At 42.9% G+C, this 13,724-nt stretch overlaps 2 protein-coding genes across 2 annotated transcripts in view; both read right to left on the bottom strand.

Moving 5' to 3' along the window:
- LOC308080139 (interleukin-1 receptor accessory protein-like 1) overlaps positions 1–13,724 on the bottom strand; it is a gene marked incomplete at both ends in the record, with an annotated part of 619,302 nt that overhangs the window by 84,651 nt on the left and 520,927 nt on the right. The window lies entirely within an intron of this gene.
- LOC308080177 (beta-1,3-galactosyltransferase 2-like) lies at positions 2,132–3,031 on the bottom strand (the record flags this gene model as incomplete). The annotated part of the gene is made up of 1 exon (XM_080421953.1): positions 2,132–3,031. The coding sequence occupies one exon, from the start codon at positions 3,029–3,031 to the stop codon at positions 2,132–2,134; it is 900 nt and encodes a 299-aa protein (XP_080278079.1).

Below are 13,724 nucleotides of genomic sequence, written 5' to 3'. Positions count from 1 at the left end.
CGGCTATTTTCAAAAGATTTTTATACATTTTATACATTTGAAAACTTGTGAAATGGGACATTCTGCACAATGAGTACTTTCTCCTTTTGGTACTTTTAGTACATTTTGATACCAATACTTTTGTACTTTTACTCAAGTAAATTTAGAATTCCGGTGACGTGACGTACGATACTCGGAGACACCTTAAAGGCATAGTTCACCCCAAAAAAAATAATCCCCCATCGGTTAGTCACCCCATGGAGACTTGAGTTCATGGATATTTTTTTCGTTTTTGTCGCATTCTTAAGCCAATAATTTGATGACCAGCCGGAACCGGTAGGCCGCCGGTCATCAAATTATTGGCTTAGGAAAGCGACTAAAACAAGTCTCCATGCGGTGACTAATCGATAGAAGAAAAAAAACATTTTGGGGGTGAACTATCCCTTTAAGGTTCTGGGCGTCTCCGATGTCCCGGAACACCCTGCATTCTTCATTGTTAACGTTTTTATTTCACTTTTTTTTTTAATGGATGCAACGAACACATAACCTTCAGGACATACTAGATACGGAAAATCAGTCGCTCAAGAGGCAGCACAGCAGTTAGTTACAGGATACAGAGTAAGGGAAGTCGGATACAGCAATACAAACACCATCACAGTACTCAATATAGTATATACCTATACAACTCTCCATGTGATCCCGTTGTAGTGGAATAACATAATCGCTATAGCGATAACCCTCCGACTCCACCTCTCTCTCTCTCTCTCCACCCCCCCCCCCCCCCCCTCACTCCCTCTCGGGGCCTTCAAGCAGACAATCCAGCTGGGGCTTGGCTGGCGGTTGAGTCCAATTGATTAACTAGTTTCCTTGCCCAAGGCTCCCTCCTTGCACTGGATATCCTTAATAACCACTTTAAGTTTGTCGCCTGTGGGCTTTGTGTGGCGTGTCTCGTACGTGAGACTTTCTCCCCTCTCTATCTTTAGGATCACCAAGTCTGGACAGCAACACACTGGAAGAGCATTAGAACCCATGCAGGCCCGCAAAGGATCAGTTTTTTTGGAAAATGAAGCCAATATGGTTGTCATGAAAACTCTGCAGGTCTCATTAATGGCCAAAGGGTGTCACTATATTCCACTCCTGATGGTTGCAGAAGGCGTTTCATGCCATTAATCTCAATGGGTATTAGACCGCACTTTACACTTGATAGTATTACCGTAGTAATCATTATCATAAATATGTTATGCTTTCAGTCGCTATAGCTTAAAGTCTTCTTTCAATAAGCATGGTATGCGTTTTTGTAAATTATGGTCCCATTAATTTCCAAATGACAAAATGTAACAAGCAAGCTCACAACGTGCTGCGTTGTGATGCATTGTGAACTTGGAGAGAACTGATAGCATCCGAATCAGGTGTCTGGCTCGGGACTCGCTGTCAGGCTGCATCAGAGCTTATATGTGGTATGCGCCTTAACCACTAGGCCATCGGCGCCCGAGAGCTGGTATTTGTTCGGGGAAAATGAACACGAAATGGGAAAAAAAAACTTTGTTGATTGGTGCTGCCAAGGGTTTGGTGCCCGGGCCCCCTGGAGCTTCAGGCCTCGGGGCTGCGCCCCGTGAGCTCGTGCGTTCGTTAATCCAGGCCTGACCGTCTGTCACCGTCCAGTTTAGGGCTGCAACTATCCATTACTTCCTTAGCTATTATTCTAACATGACTTTGTCCATGAATCGAATAATCGAGAAGCGTAGCTTTTTTCTTTTTTTTCTTCTTTGATTAACACATTGATTAACCACAATGCAAACATAGTGAAAATAGCAGATCTACAATGTTACAACGTGTCACAATGCAACACATTGTAAGCTTGTAGATTGGCCATTTCCACTATTTTGGATTTTATTTTTTTTACTTTTCACCTCTAATGCCCAAAATAGTGATCGATTAATCAATATGTTTTGTTAAATTAAATTCTTGATTATAATTTGTTTTATAATTGTTTAAATCAATTGCAACCCTAGTCCCTCGTAGTTTAGAGACAGCACCGTCTACTGTTAATATCCCGGAGGGACGACACCGTTGCTGTGGAAACGGCAATCGGTCACAGCTCTGTGCCTGGGTGTGGACTTGTCCACTTCTTTATTGTTGCAAATCCTCGGTTTTAGGATTCTGTCGCAAGTGGTTGCAAGTCGGAAATCGTTGTGTTGTGAATCATTGTCCAATCATAAAACAGATTCCTGCTTGGGAGGTCAGTGAGTGGAATACCCAGGTGTTTCATGCACATCCCTAAATAAACATCCTCCAGGTAAACGGCTTCAACGTGCCTGGAGGCTTCCAGGAGCTTTTTAGGAAGGTCTAAGGACAAAACGTAGCCCGGTCCCCTTGCATATGGTGGGTAATGTGATGCAGGGTAAGCATCACGAGGTAGGAACCATTTCGAATTTTTGTCTCTTATAACTTCACCCCGACGTACCACAAATCCACTCATATAGCTGTCTTTCGGAGCATCCGACAACATGTCGACCAAGTCATGCACGTTAAGGAACATATCCGTATCGATCTTCATCGCGTACGAGGCCATGGGGCAGCGGGAGTCCAGCCATTCCATCATGACCATTGTTTTGATCGTCAAATTATTGTAGGTGTCCGAGAAGTCGCTCTGCAGCAGGTCTCGGTGATCTCTGCTCTCCTCCAGCACTTGTCTTTCGACCTCTTCTCTCCCCTCTCCCGTCGGCAGCCCCATCAGGAAAAACAGGCTCACCCGGTGGCCCGACACAGGGCTTTGGGTGTCACCTCCCCACGTCCTGCGAATGGTGTCACGACTGGCCCTGTCGCCGGGATTCACCGGGACGATAACAACCACGAAAGGCTCCCGTTGTTGACATTGTTCTGGCTCGTCCAGGATGAAGTAGTATTCGTGCGGGTACTCAACAAAGTATGGTGGTCCTCGAGAAACATGGTCTCTCATGGTTGATGATGCGTTGGGGCTGTGTCTGGTGACTGGTGGGCTGGCTCCAGACATCTGCCATTCATTGGCATTCACATGATACCATGATACCATTCCTATCACTAGAATGAAAGAGGCTGCAATGGCCACAGCCATGAGGTGCCGGATATGGTGCCTCATTTTCATTCTCTTCTCTCAACTGTCAAACTCTCTTCTCTGTTTTATCTCTCTCTTCTAGCGGCGCTTATTCTTCGGCTGAAATTGTCCAGAGAGACTTCCTTTGGGCTGAGCAGTGTTTTATATTGAGCAGAGCTCTGGTCTGACGTCACACGACAAACACAAACTGTTACCACAGGTGCTTAACGATGTCGATTTGCCCAGCTTCTTACAAACGGAATCGTCCCTTATTTGGAAGCTGACAGTGTTTCCGTCGCCCAATGCCTACCAAACTGGGGGTCCTTGAATTTAAAAAGTTCCTTTGTGAACCGGTTTTAAAATGTTTTGCTCAGAAGTAAAATTGAAATAGAGATGACGCTTAAAGGTGTGATAGGCTATAAGATGAACAGCCAACAGAAATTGGTCTAGAAATGAGATTAAGACCAATATCAAGAACCATAATATTGTTGACCACTGTGAAGTTGGCCAAAATATTGGGACATCTTATCCTTGAAACATAAGCTGAACACCCACTGCTATCTTCCTACGAGAGACATTTGGTTTAACTGAGAGATACAACTCAAATATTACATTACAGTGAAAGGAGTTAATATGAAAAATCACTTAGCCAAGAATTAACTTAACTTTGTAATATAATGAAAAAGTTAGAGAACCACTGTTCTAAACAACCAACACAGTATTAACGCAAGAAGGCAATGAACTATAGCATCTATCGAGAAAAAGGTGACGGGAAAGGATAGACTACTAGCATCTATGGGAAAAGGCTGAGGAGAAGGGATAGTAAAAAAAGAGGAGTGCTAGCTAGGGCTAGGAGTCTGAAGAGGTTTCATTGTTGTTGATTTACATCATTAGGAAAGCCGAAGGGAGCCTTTGATGAGAAGAGCTCTGACAGGATTTAGTCCTGATCAAAGCACACACGCACACACACACACACACACACACACACACACACACACACACACACACACACACACACACACACACACACACACACACACACACACACACACACACACACACACACACACACACACACACACACACACACACACACACACACACACACACACACACACACACACACTTGCGCACACACGCACGCACACACACACATTGTATACTATACTTGTGAGGACATCAACATTGTAGGGCTCAACGAAAATAGCCAAAAATGTCTGAAAAGCTTGTAGATCGGCTATATCTTGAAGTTTGGAGGCAGAGGTCTTAAGCAGTCCAGGCTTTAAGATGCCGCCCCCAAGACGACAACAACAACAACGTATTGATCCCCGTAGGCCACAGCTAGACGTTCCAGTGGACAATGTGTTGCACACAAAGCAGCAAACCCCATGTAACGAGAAAGGCCCAACAAAGTCGCAACTATACGGTTGGGATCCGGAAACCGGAGGAACCGGACCCAACATTGATGAACCGTAATCGGTTCGATCACATAATTGGAACCGGTTTAACACACTGTCAGAGCTGGTCTGTGGACTGCTATACAATTAGTGGTTCTCAAACTTTTTTTTATTTCAAGGACCACCATATACCAAATGGACCAAAAAGTTCCATTTGTACACTCTCATTGTTACAGATATGCAAGGGTTCATTTTGAACACCGTCAAGTAACCCAGAGGATCCCTGCACCTCACTTTGAGAACCCCTACAATAACATGTACTGTATGCAAATACTGTAGCATTATTTGAATTTGTGTGTATTAAAAATTATAACGAAGGTCAAAATGTTATATATATTTTTTCAAAATATAGGAATCGTTAAAGAAAACCGGACTGTTAAGTGGGGAATCGTTAAGGAACCGGACTCATTAAAAATCCTAAAGGAGCCTAGTCACGACACAATGAGAACAAACATAATAAAAAAGAAAGTACTGCTGCATGCACAGCAAAGTCCACAGTGTTGATTTAAAACTCGGAGAGTTAAATTAACACTTGGGGGATTTATTTTTTTGCTGCGTACAGATATGATTATATAATCACATATATATATGGGAGTGCGTATATTCTGAGTGTAATTTAAGGCTTCTGCCGTTTGCTCAGGACTGTGTTCCATTCCGTCTTATTCTCTGAGTCAGCATGTCCTCAACTATAGTCCTCTGTACAGAGAAAACAGCTAGCAAAGATCCCTATTGCACCAGGTAGTCGAAGGAGCACAACGTCCATGTCTACCAAAACACAACGAAAGCACAGTGTGCTTCTGCAGGTAAACACCACCACACTACTACAGTGGCTGGTAACTGCTGACATAGAGCAGTCGTTCCAAACTTGGGGTTTGGAACCCCCAAGGTGTGGTCCCCAAAATAATTGTTGGGGGTCCCCGGATGAGCTTAATGTGCAACATTGTTTTCTCACTCAGCAGTAAACAAACCGATGTACAGTATAAGTGTACACAGGGTATCTCTGCACATTTCTAAAGTTACAGTTTAATGACTTTAAAGACCATCTTAATACCAAAATCTTACCTAAAATTGTCAAATATTAGGCAAGAAAGAGGCAAACATTGAACCGAGTCAAACTAAACGTAATGCCAACAAGTGCTTGTCAGGGTGGGGGGTCCCCAGTTCAAATATGATTATTGTGGGGGGTCGCGGCCTGAAAAGTTTGAGAACCCTTGATATAGAGGGAAATGACCTTAAGTTATACATGCTTAAGTCCAAAATTGGACTATTACTTCTTCCACCACTGCCTTCCTGTAGCTTTATTATGTTAGCTTGTCTCTTCTAAAAGGTATAACCATGCCATGGAATCCTCCCGATGCTCTGGGCAGTTTAGGGGGCTATTTAGCTTTATGGGGGGGCCTCTTTATGCGCCCTGCCGGTTTGCTCGGTTGGACTTTTTGGAATTCAGATAAACCTTGTGCTTCTCAAGAAATAAGGGCGTCTTAAAAAAAAAAAAAAAAAGCGGGCTCTTAAAAACCTCCCTCGCAATCTGTTTAATTAAAAACAATACAGTAAATTACAAAAGCGGCAATATCTGAGGAGGGGACGGGAAAAGCAGGAAGAAGTCGCCTGTCGGGAGAGAAAACCTTGCATGTCCGAAATAGTTCCTTTTCAGAAATAACTTGTGTTCCAATGGATCAAATGCAGCTGGATCAAAAAAGAAATTGCCGATCTACAAGCTCATAATGTGTCACGATGCGACGTGTTGTGAGCTTGACGGTCGGATATTTTTGCTACTTACCTACCTGTGATACTGTAGTGTGATGAAGCAGGGCATACATTTACAAAGAAATAACAGAAAAAGTTGAAATGCGGAGATACAAGGTTGTTCTGCCCCGACAGCGACAAAAGTAAAAGCCTGGGAAGGCAAGTTTAAATTACGACCCCAGCGGCGGAAGCCATTTGAAAGGTGGGTGTAAATATCCTATAGGGTCGAGTGCATAAATAAATAAAAAAGACCACGAGTGCTGATCTGTCAATCACTATCACCACTTTCCCAGAATGCAACACTGGTGGCAGTGGTGTAAAGTAACTAAGTACATTTACTCAAGTACAGTACTTAAGCACACAAAATGCAAATTGCCGCACGTGTGATCTGCCGCATGAAGGAAGGGGGCCGTTTCTCAGCTTGAACGAAGCTGACATGCTGAAATGCACTGTCACGGACACACACACACGTCTAGCGAGCACATTCCACATTCAATTATGTCTCAGATGCTCAACCTTTTTCCATTTCAAGGACCCCCTGTTTGATATGCATTAGGCCCGTGGTTCTCAAACTTTTTTCATGCCAAGGACGCCCACGTTGATATGTATTTGGCCGCGGACCCCCATCTGAAAAGGTTTTGTGCCATGCAGGGACCCCCAGAAGAGAAGATTTACTGTATGTTAAAAAAAAAAATCTAAATTATCCAAAAGTTTCCAAACTTGTGACACTGACACGGAGCGGGCGGTAGAGTAGATCTGCTATCTGCGTGCAGGTTGTGGTGGAACGGTCTGGGCCTAAACGTCAGGGACGAATTTTTTACCCAGTCCAGCCCTGGACGTTTTTGCCAACAGACATTTTCAGTCTTGAGATTTAATTTAGCTTTAATCCATGTAAGATACAAGATACACCACGTTGGAAAGGGGTTGGGGGGGAATAAATCTGCCACGTCATCCGTTCGGAAGGATAATTCCCTCGACATTCTCAAGACGTCAGCGCCGTGCCTAATAATATTCTCTATAACAATGTATTAACCCACATGGATCGGTCGTTGGAAGGGGCCGGACAAGGGAATGAGGCTAATGAAGAAAAGTTATGAGTTTGACTTTGTGTTTTGTGCGTGCGTGTCTGTCTGTGATTATGCCTGTATGTGTGTTGGAGTGAGTGTGTATGTGCTTTGTGTGCGTGCACACAGGGGCGGGTTTAAAACTCATAAGGGCCCCTAGGGGCCAATTATCCTTCAGGGCCCCGTCTCTACCCAGTCAGTTGAAAAATGTAGTAGGTGAAAATTGTTCGTCATAGTTTTAGTCGACAAAATTTAAACTTGTGGTAGTCAAGGGCCCCTGGGCAATGGCCCGGTCTATAATCCGCAGTGGTGTAAAGTAATTACGTATTTACTCAAGTACTGAGTAAAATGTTGAGGTATTTTTTTACTATAGTGGAGTATTGACAAATTTCAATACTTTTACTTCTACTACAGTAAAGTACAGTAAAATATTGTACTTTTACTCTACTACAATTATTTGAAAACTTTAGTTAGCTACTTTGCAGGAAAAAAACATATTAACCACTTTAGTTTTACTCAAGTAACATTTTACACCTTTTACTTGTAGTATTTCTACATTGCGGTATTGATACTTTTACTCAAGTAAAACATTTGAGTACTTTTTCCACCACTGATAATCCGTCCATGTGTGCATAGCATATGGATGATATTTATTTTTTACAATGTGCAGGTGTGAGTGTGTGTGTGTTTACGTGCATGCACATGCATAATGCAGTGTGACCAGAAGCAGGGGATAAAACATATTCCCCACTGATGATGAAAATGAATAACCAGAGGGGGGGGATAACAAAAGCAGAGGCATGAATTCCACCCCCCAGCGGGTGTGATTGTATGCGTCTGTGCATACATAATGTGAATGCATGATTACCAATGCACACGTGGCAAGTGTTTGCACACATACTATACATGTAAAGGTCTGCCTGTGCATGATGCGTGTAAATGGCTGCATGTGTGTGTGTGTGTGTGAGAGAGAGAGAGAGAGAGAGAGAGAGAGAGAGAGAGAGAGAGAGAGAGAGAGAGAGAGAGAGAGAGAGAGAGAGAGAGAGAGAGAGACAAAGACAGAGAAAAAGAGAGAGAGAGTGTGTGTGCGCGTCCAGGTGAACATGGGAGAGGCTGAGTGATTACATAATTACACAACTCTGTTTGCATTTGAGTATTTGCCTATTCAGAGTGTGACCCCTGCACACACACACATAATGTGTGCACGTGTGTGTGTGTGTGTGTGCTGAAGAAGGCTGAGGGTTGCTGGCTTGGGGAGCATGCAGATGAGATTCCAGTATGCTGATCAAATGACAATTTCACAATTCTCTCTCTCTCTCTCTCTCTCTCTCTCTCTCTCTCTCTCTCTAAAATGTATTTTGGCGGTGCCTTGATGGCGTCGCAATGGCTGATTTTAAAGTTGGTTGCATGCTGAAAATAGCCGATCTACAAGGTCACAACGCGCCGCATCGCGACGCGTTGTGAGCTTGTAGATCTGCTATTTTCAGAGCGCAACACTCGAGCAAGCAACCAAACATAACATGATATCTTCTCCACTAGTCATTTTAGTCTAGTTTTTATTTGTTGACGAAATTGTCAATATATTTAGTCTTAGTTTTAGTCACCGTAGCTTAGTCTTATTTCGTTTTTATTTAGTTTTTGTCAGTGAAAAAAGGTAGTCGACCAACATTTTTTGTCGTAGTTTTAGTCAACAAAATCAACACTGCGCTGAACAATGACACGACACGGACTGAGTGACTGACAAGACTATAATATACACATTAAGAGGTGATTAAAAATGAGATACAGCTGGGGAAGACAACGTGCAAAAAACTGCAACTACACCACATAGAACCAACTACACACCACATAGAACCAACTACAACACACCACATAGAACCAACTACACACCACATAGAACCAACTACAACACACCACATAGAACCAACTACACACCACATAGAACCAACTACAACACACCACATAGAACCAACTACACACCACATAGACCAATTATTTGTTTACTAACATTGAGACTGGACGCACAGGTGATTGTTTCACGCAATCAATTCCCAACCTTTTGTTTCGGGGTGCGCTGGTTTCAGCACACCCCAACCCCCTCTTGTGTGTTGGCTGGTGAGGCGCGTCCTAGCGACACCTGACAGAATGGGTTTCATTGCGCGCATACTGGTTGCGCGCATACTGGTTCTTATCCGTGTGCCAACTACAACACACCACATAGAACCAACTACAACACACCAAATAGAACCAACTACAACACACCACATAGAACCAACTACAACACACCACGTAGAACCAACTACAACACACCACATAGAACCAACTACAACACACCACATAGAACCAACTACAACACACCACATAGAACCAACTACAACACACCACATAGAACCAACTACAACACACCACATAGAACCAACTACAACACACCAAATAGAACCAACTACAACACACCACATAGAACCAACTACAACACACCACATAGAACCAACTACAACACACCACATAGAACCAACTACAACACACCAAATAGAACCAACTACAACACACCACATAGAACCAACTACAACACACCACATAGAACCAACTACAACACACCACATAGAACCAACTACAACACACCACATAGAACCAACTACAACACACCAAATAGAACCAACTACAACACACCACATAGAACCAACTACAACACACCACATAGAACCAACTACAACACACCACATAGAACCAACTACAACACACCACATAGAACCAACTACAACACACCACATATAACCAACTACAACACACCACATAGAACCAACTACAACACACCACATAGAACCAACTACAACACACCACATAGAAACGGGTGGTGGTGGTAGAAACCTCATTTGACCAAGTGGAAACTGTACCTGCGAGGACAACAACAGCGCACTTCATATTGTTTACTTGTTCAGCTCAAATCTAGGCAGAAAGCAGTAGCTCTGGCATGGAGTTAATTCCACATGAAGCTGTATGGGCTCATGGGGGGAATTACTGGGAGAGATTTTGGAAGAGAATGTGCTCTGGCAGCCGTGTTCCCTGTCACTTCGTCAGCCAAGATGTACAGTTTGCCACTGGCCGCATTAATGTGACATGATAAATATTAATTGTTAGGACGAGTTGTGAGCTTGTAGATCGGCTTTTCCCCCCCCGCTACTTTGTGCGATGAAATAAGGCGTTGTTGAGAGCTTGTAGATCTTATTTCCAAATAGCCAGTGTATACTGTAAGTCCAAAGTGAAATTGATTTTGATGCTAAATGAACTATAATGTTGCCGGGGACCCCCTGGAACCCCCTCAAGGACCCCTGAGGGTCCACACTTTGAGAACCACTGCAGCATGGGTATAACACCGTTGGTCGTGCACACACGCACGCACGCACGCACGCACGCACGCACACACACACACACACACACACACACACACACACACACACACACACACACACACACACACACACACACACACACACACACACACACACACACACACACACACACACACACACACACACACACTCTTCAGGCTGAGCTGTGCGACATTCAGCACTGTATGTACAGGTACTGTATGTCTGTCCTGTACACTCCACTCCACACAGCACAATCTACAGCAGCAGGACTCTGTGTACTGTAGAACTGTGGCTGGAAACCTAGTATGTCCAAAAACCATTCCTTTTTTATTATCACCCCAAAAAAACGTTTTAAAAAATAGTGAAAGTAGCAGATCTACAAGCTCACAACGCGTCGCCCCGCGACGCGTTGTGAGCTTGCAGATCTGCTACTTTCACTACTTTTGTGTGACGCTCTTGCAGTGGTGGAAAAAGTACTCAAAATGTTTTACTTGAGTAAAAATATCAATACTGCAATTTAGAAATACTCTGTTACAAGTAAAAGTCCGGAATCCAAAATGTACTTGCGTAAAAGTAAAAAAGTATTGGTGTCAAAGTACTCATTATGCAGAATGTCCCATTTCACACGTTTTCAAATGTATGAAATTTACACAAATCTTTTGAAAATAGCAGATTTTACAATGCGTCGCATCGCAACTCATTGTGAGCTTGTAAATCTATATCCAAATGTCTAAATGTATATAGGGTGGTTAATGTATGATTTGTAATAATAATCTAAATCTATAAAGTAACTATAAACTATAAAAAATTTGCCTCTGGGATGTAGTGGAGTAGAAGTAAAAGTACAGACAACTGTGGAAATACAAGAGTAAAGTAAAAACACCAAAACATTTTACTTAAGTACAGTACTTGAGTAAATGTACTTAGTTACTTCACACCACTGCACTCTTGTATGATGAAGTAGGGCGTTAATTTACGGGAAAAAACATTAAAAAGTTGAAATATGGAGATACAAGGTTTCTTTCCCCCCCGACAGCGACGCAATAATGCTCTGTCTGGATGCGGTCCAATGCAGAAGGTGCTGACGGCGAGGAAAAGCAGCCACATAACTGTCCTAGCTAATGGCCATGTTTCTGGGTTACTACAGGAGCGCTCTGTAAATCACCGCCGTCCGCGTGCAAAACCTCGCGGAAACCGTTTATTTTTCGGGAAATGGGCAGCGGTGGAAAAAGTACTGACATTTCTTACTTTAAGTAAAAGTATCAATACCACAATGTTGTGGAAGTACTCTGTTACAAGTAAAAGGCCTGTGTTCAAAATGTTACTTGAGTAAAAATACAAAAGTATTGGTATCAAAATATACTTTAAGTACAAAAAGTAAAAGTACTAAAATGTTTGAAAATAGCAAATGCGATGCGACGCGTTGTGTGCTTGTAGATCGGCTATTTTCAAATAGCCTATGAATAAAATAGGGCTAAAGTGGTTAATGTGTTTTATAATATAATAATTTACATCTGCAAAGTAACTAAAGTTTTCAAATAATTGTAGTGGAGTAAAAGTATAATATTTGCCTCTGAGATGTAGTGGAGTAGAAGAAAAAGTATTAAAAAAATATATCTATGAATTCAAGTCTCCATGGGGTGACTAATCGATAGGAAAAAAAAGTCATTTTCGGCGTGAACTATCCCTTTAAATGGCGAAGATCTACAAGCTCATGGTGTGTCACATCGCAACGCAATGTGAGCTTGTAGATCGGCTTATAGATTAGGTCCTTGTCAAGGACCCCCCTTGGCATGAAAATGTTTGAGAACCACTGGACTATACGTCAAGGAACGTGACGTATAAATATATATATACGTACATGTGAAGAACACGTAATGAGCTGCCCTGCTGCCTCCTCCCTTGGGGACCGACTGCCCTCATGAGCTGTAGTATATAGTGCCTCTCGGGAAACAGAAATCAATATGCCGAAGACACGATCCATGGCCGAGCTTTGTTCTTCACTAATGTACGGCATCGTGGTCGGCACGTGGATCCCTTCAAACGATGCAGCAGCTGCAGCGAGGTGACAGCACAAAAGGTCCATAGTGCCCGGCCCGGCGTGTTCTTCGGGTACTTGCGTAATACACCGGTGAGTGCAGAGCTATCGATCGATCGCGCGCGCACACGTACAGTACACAGCCAGAGTACATGTGTTTAACCCATTCAAACCGGGAACGCATCTTTGTAAATTTTATTCAGCTATTCAAAAATAGCAGATATACAAGCTCACAGCTGCACTATGAGCTTGTAGATCTGCTTTTTTTTTTTAAATCATGAACATTTTTGCAAATCTCTGAATGTATGTTTTTTAAAGAGAACATTTGTAACTCAAATCTTTGCTTCTGGGGGGTCCCTGGAACAGCATATTTTGAGATGGGGGGTCCGCGGCCAAATACATATCTAAAAAATGTTTTCTAAATCCTAACAGTATGTTGCTATATCAGCGGTGCTCCAACTTTTCCATGTCAAGGACCACCCAAAATGATATGTATTTGGCCGCGGACCCCCATCTCAAAATATGTTGCTCCAGGGACCCCCCTGCAGAAGCACAGATCGGAGTTAAAAAATGTTTGCTTTAAAACACACATATATATGCAAAGATTTGCAAAAAATGCTTGTATATCTGCTATCTTTGAATAGCCAGTGAAATCTTAAAATGACAGAGACGCTTTCCTGGTCTTAATGGGTTAAAAGACAGGTGTAGACAGATGGACGGCCGGACGGACGGACGGACGGACAGAAGACATATCGAGATTTATATCAGCTCAGATGTTTGACAGTGAACATGGCCCCCAGGAAGAATATACTGTAGCTATGGCCACACGTACGTGGCATATGCTAATGGCGTTGTGAATAAACAATACAAGTCCTAATTAGAACACTCCATCTTTCATTCCCTCAAATCACCCATCCCAGAAGACTGTACCACTGGCTGTACCACACAATTGGATTAAATGTGTGTAATGCTCCAGCCACCCACAGTCACAAATGT

Source organism: Gymnoscopelus braueri (genome assembly GCF_963280865.1).
Source record: "Gymnoscopelus braueri genome assembly, chromosome: 24".
NCBI lineage: Eukaryota > Metazoa > Chordata > Actinopteri > Myctophiformes > Myctophidae > Gymnoscopelus > Gymnoscopelus braueri.
The sequence above is the reverse complement of the archived record's forward strand: the minus strand, read 5'-3'. Positions and strand labels throughout refer to the sequence as shown.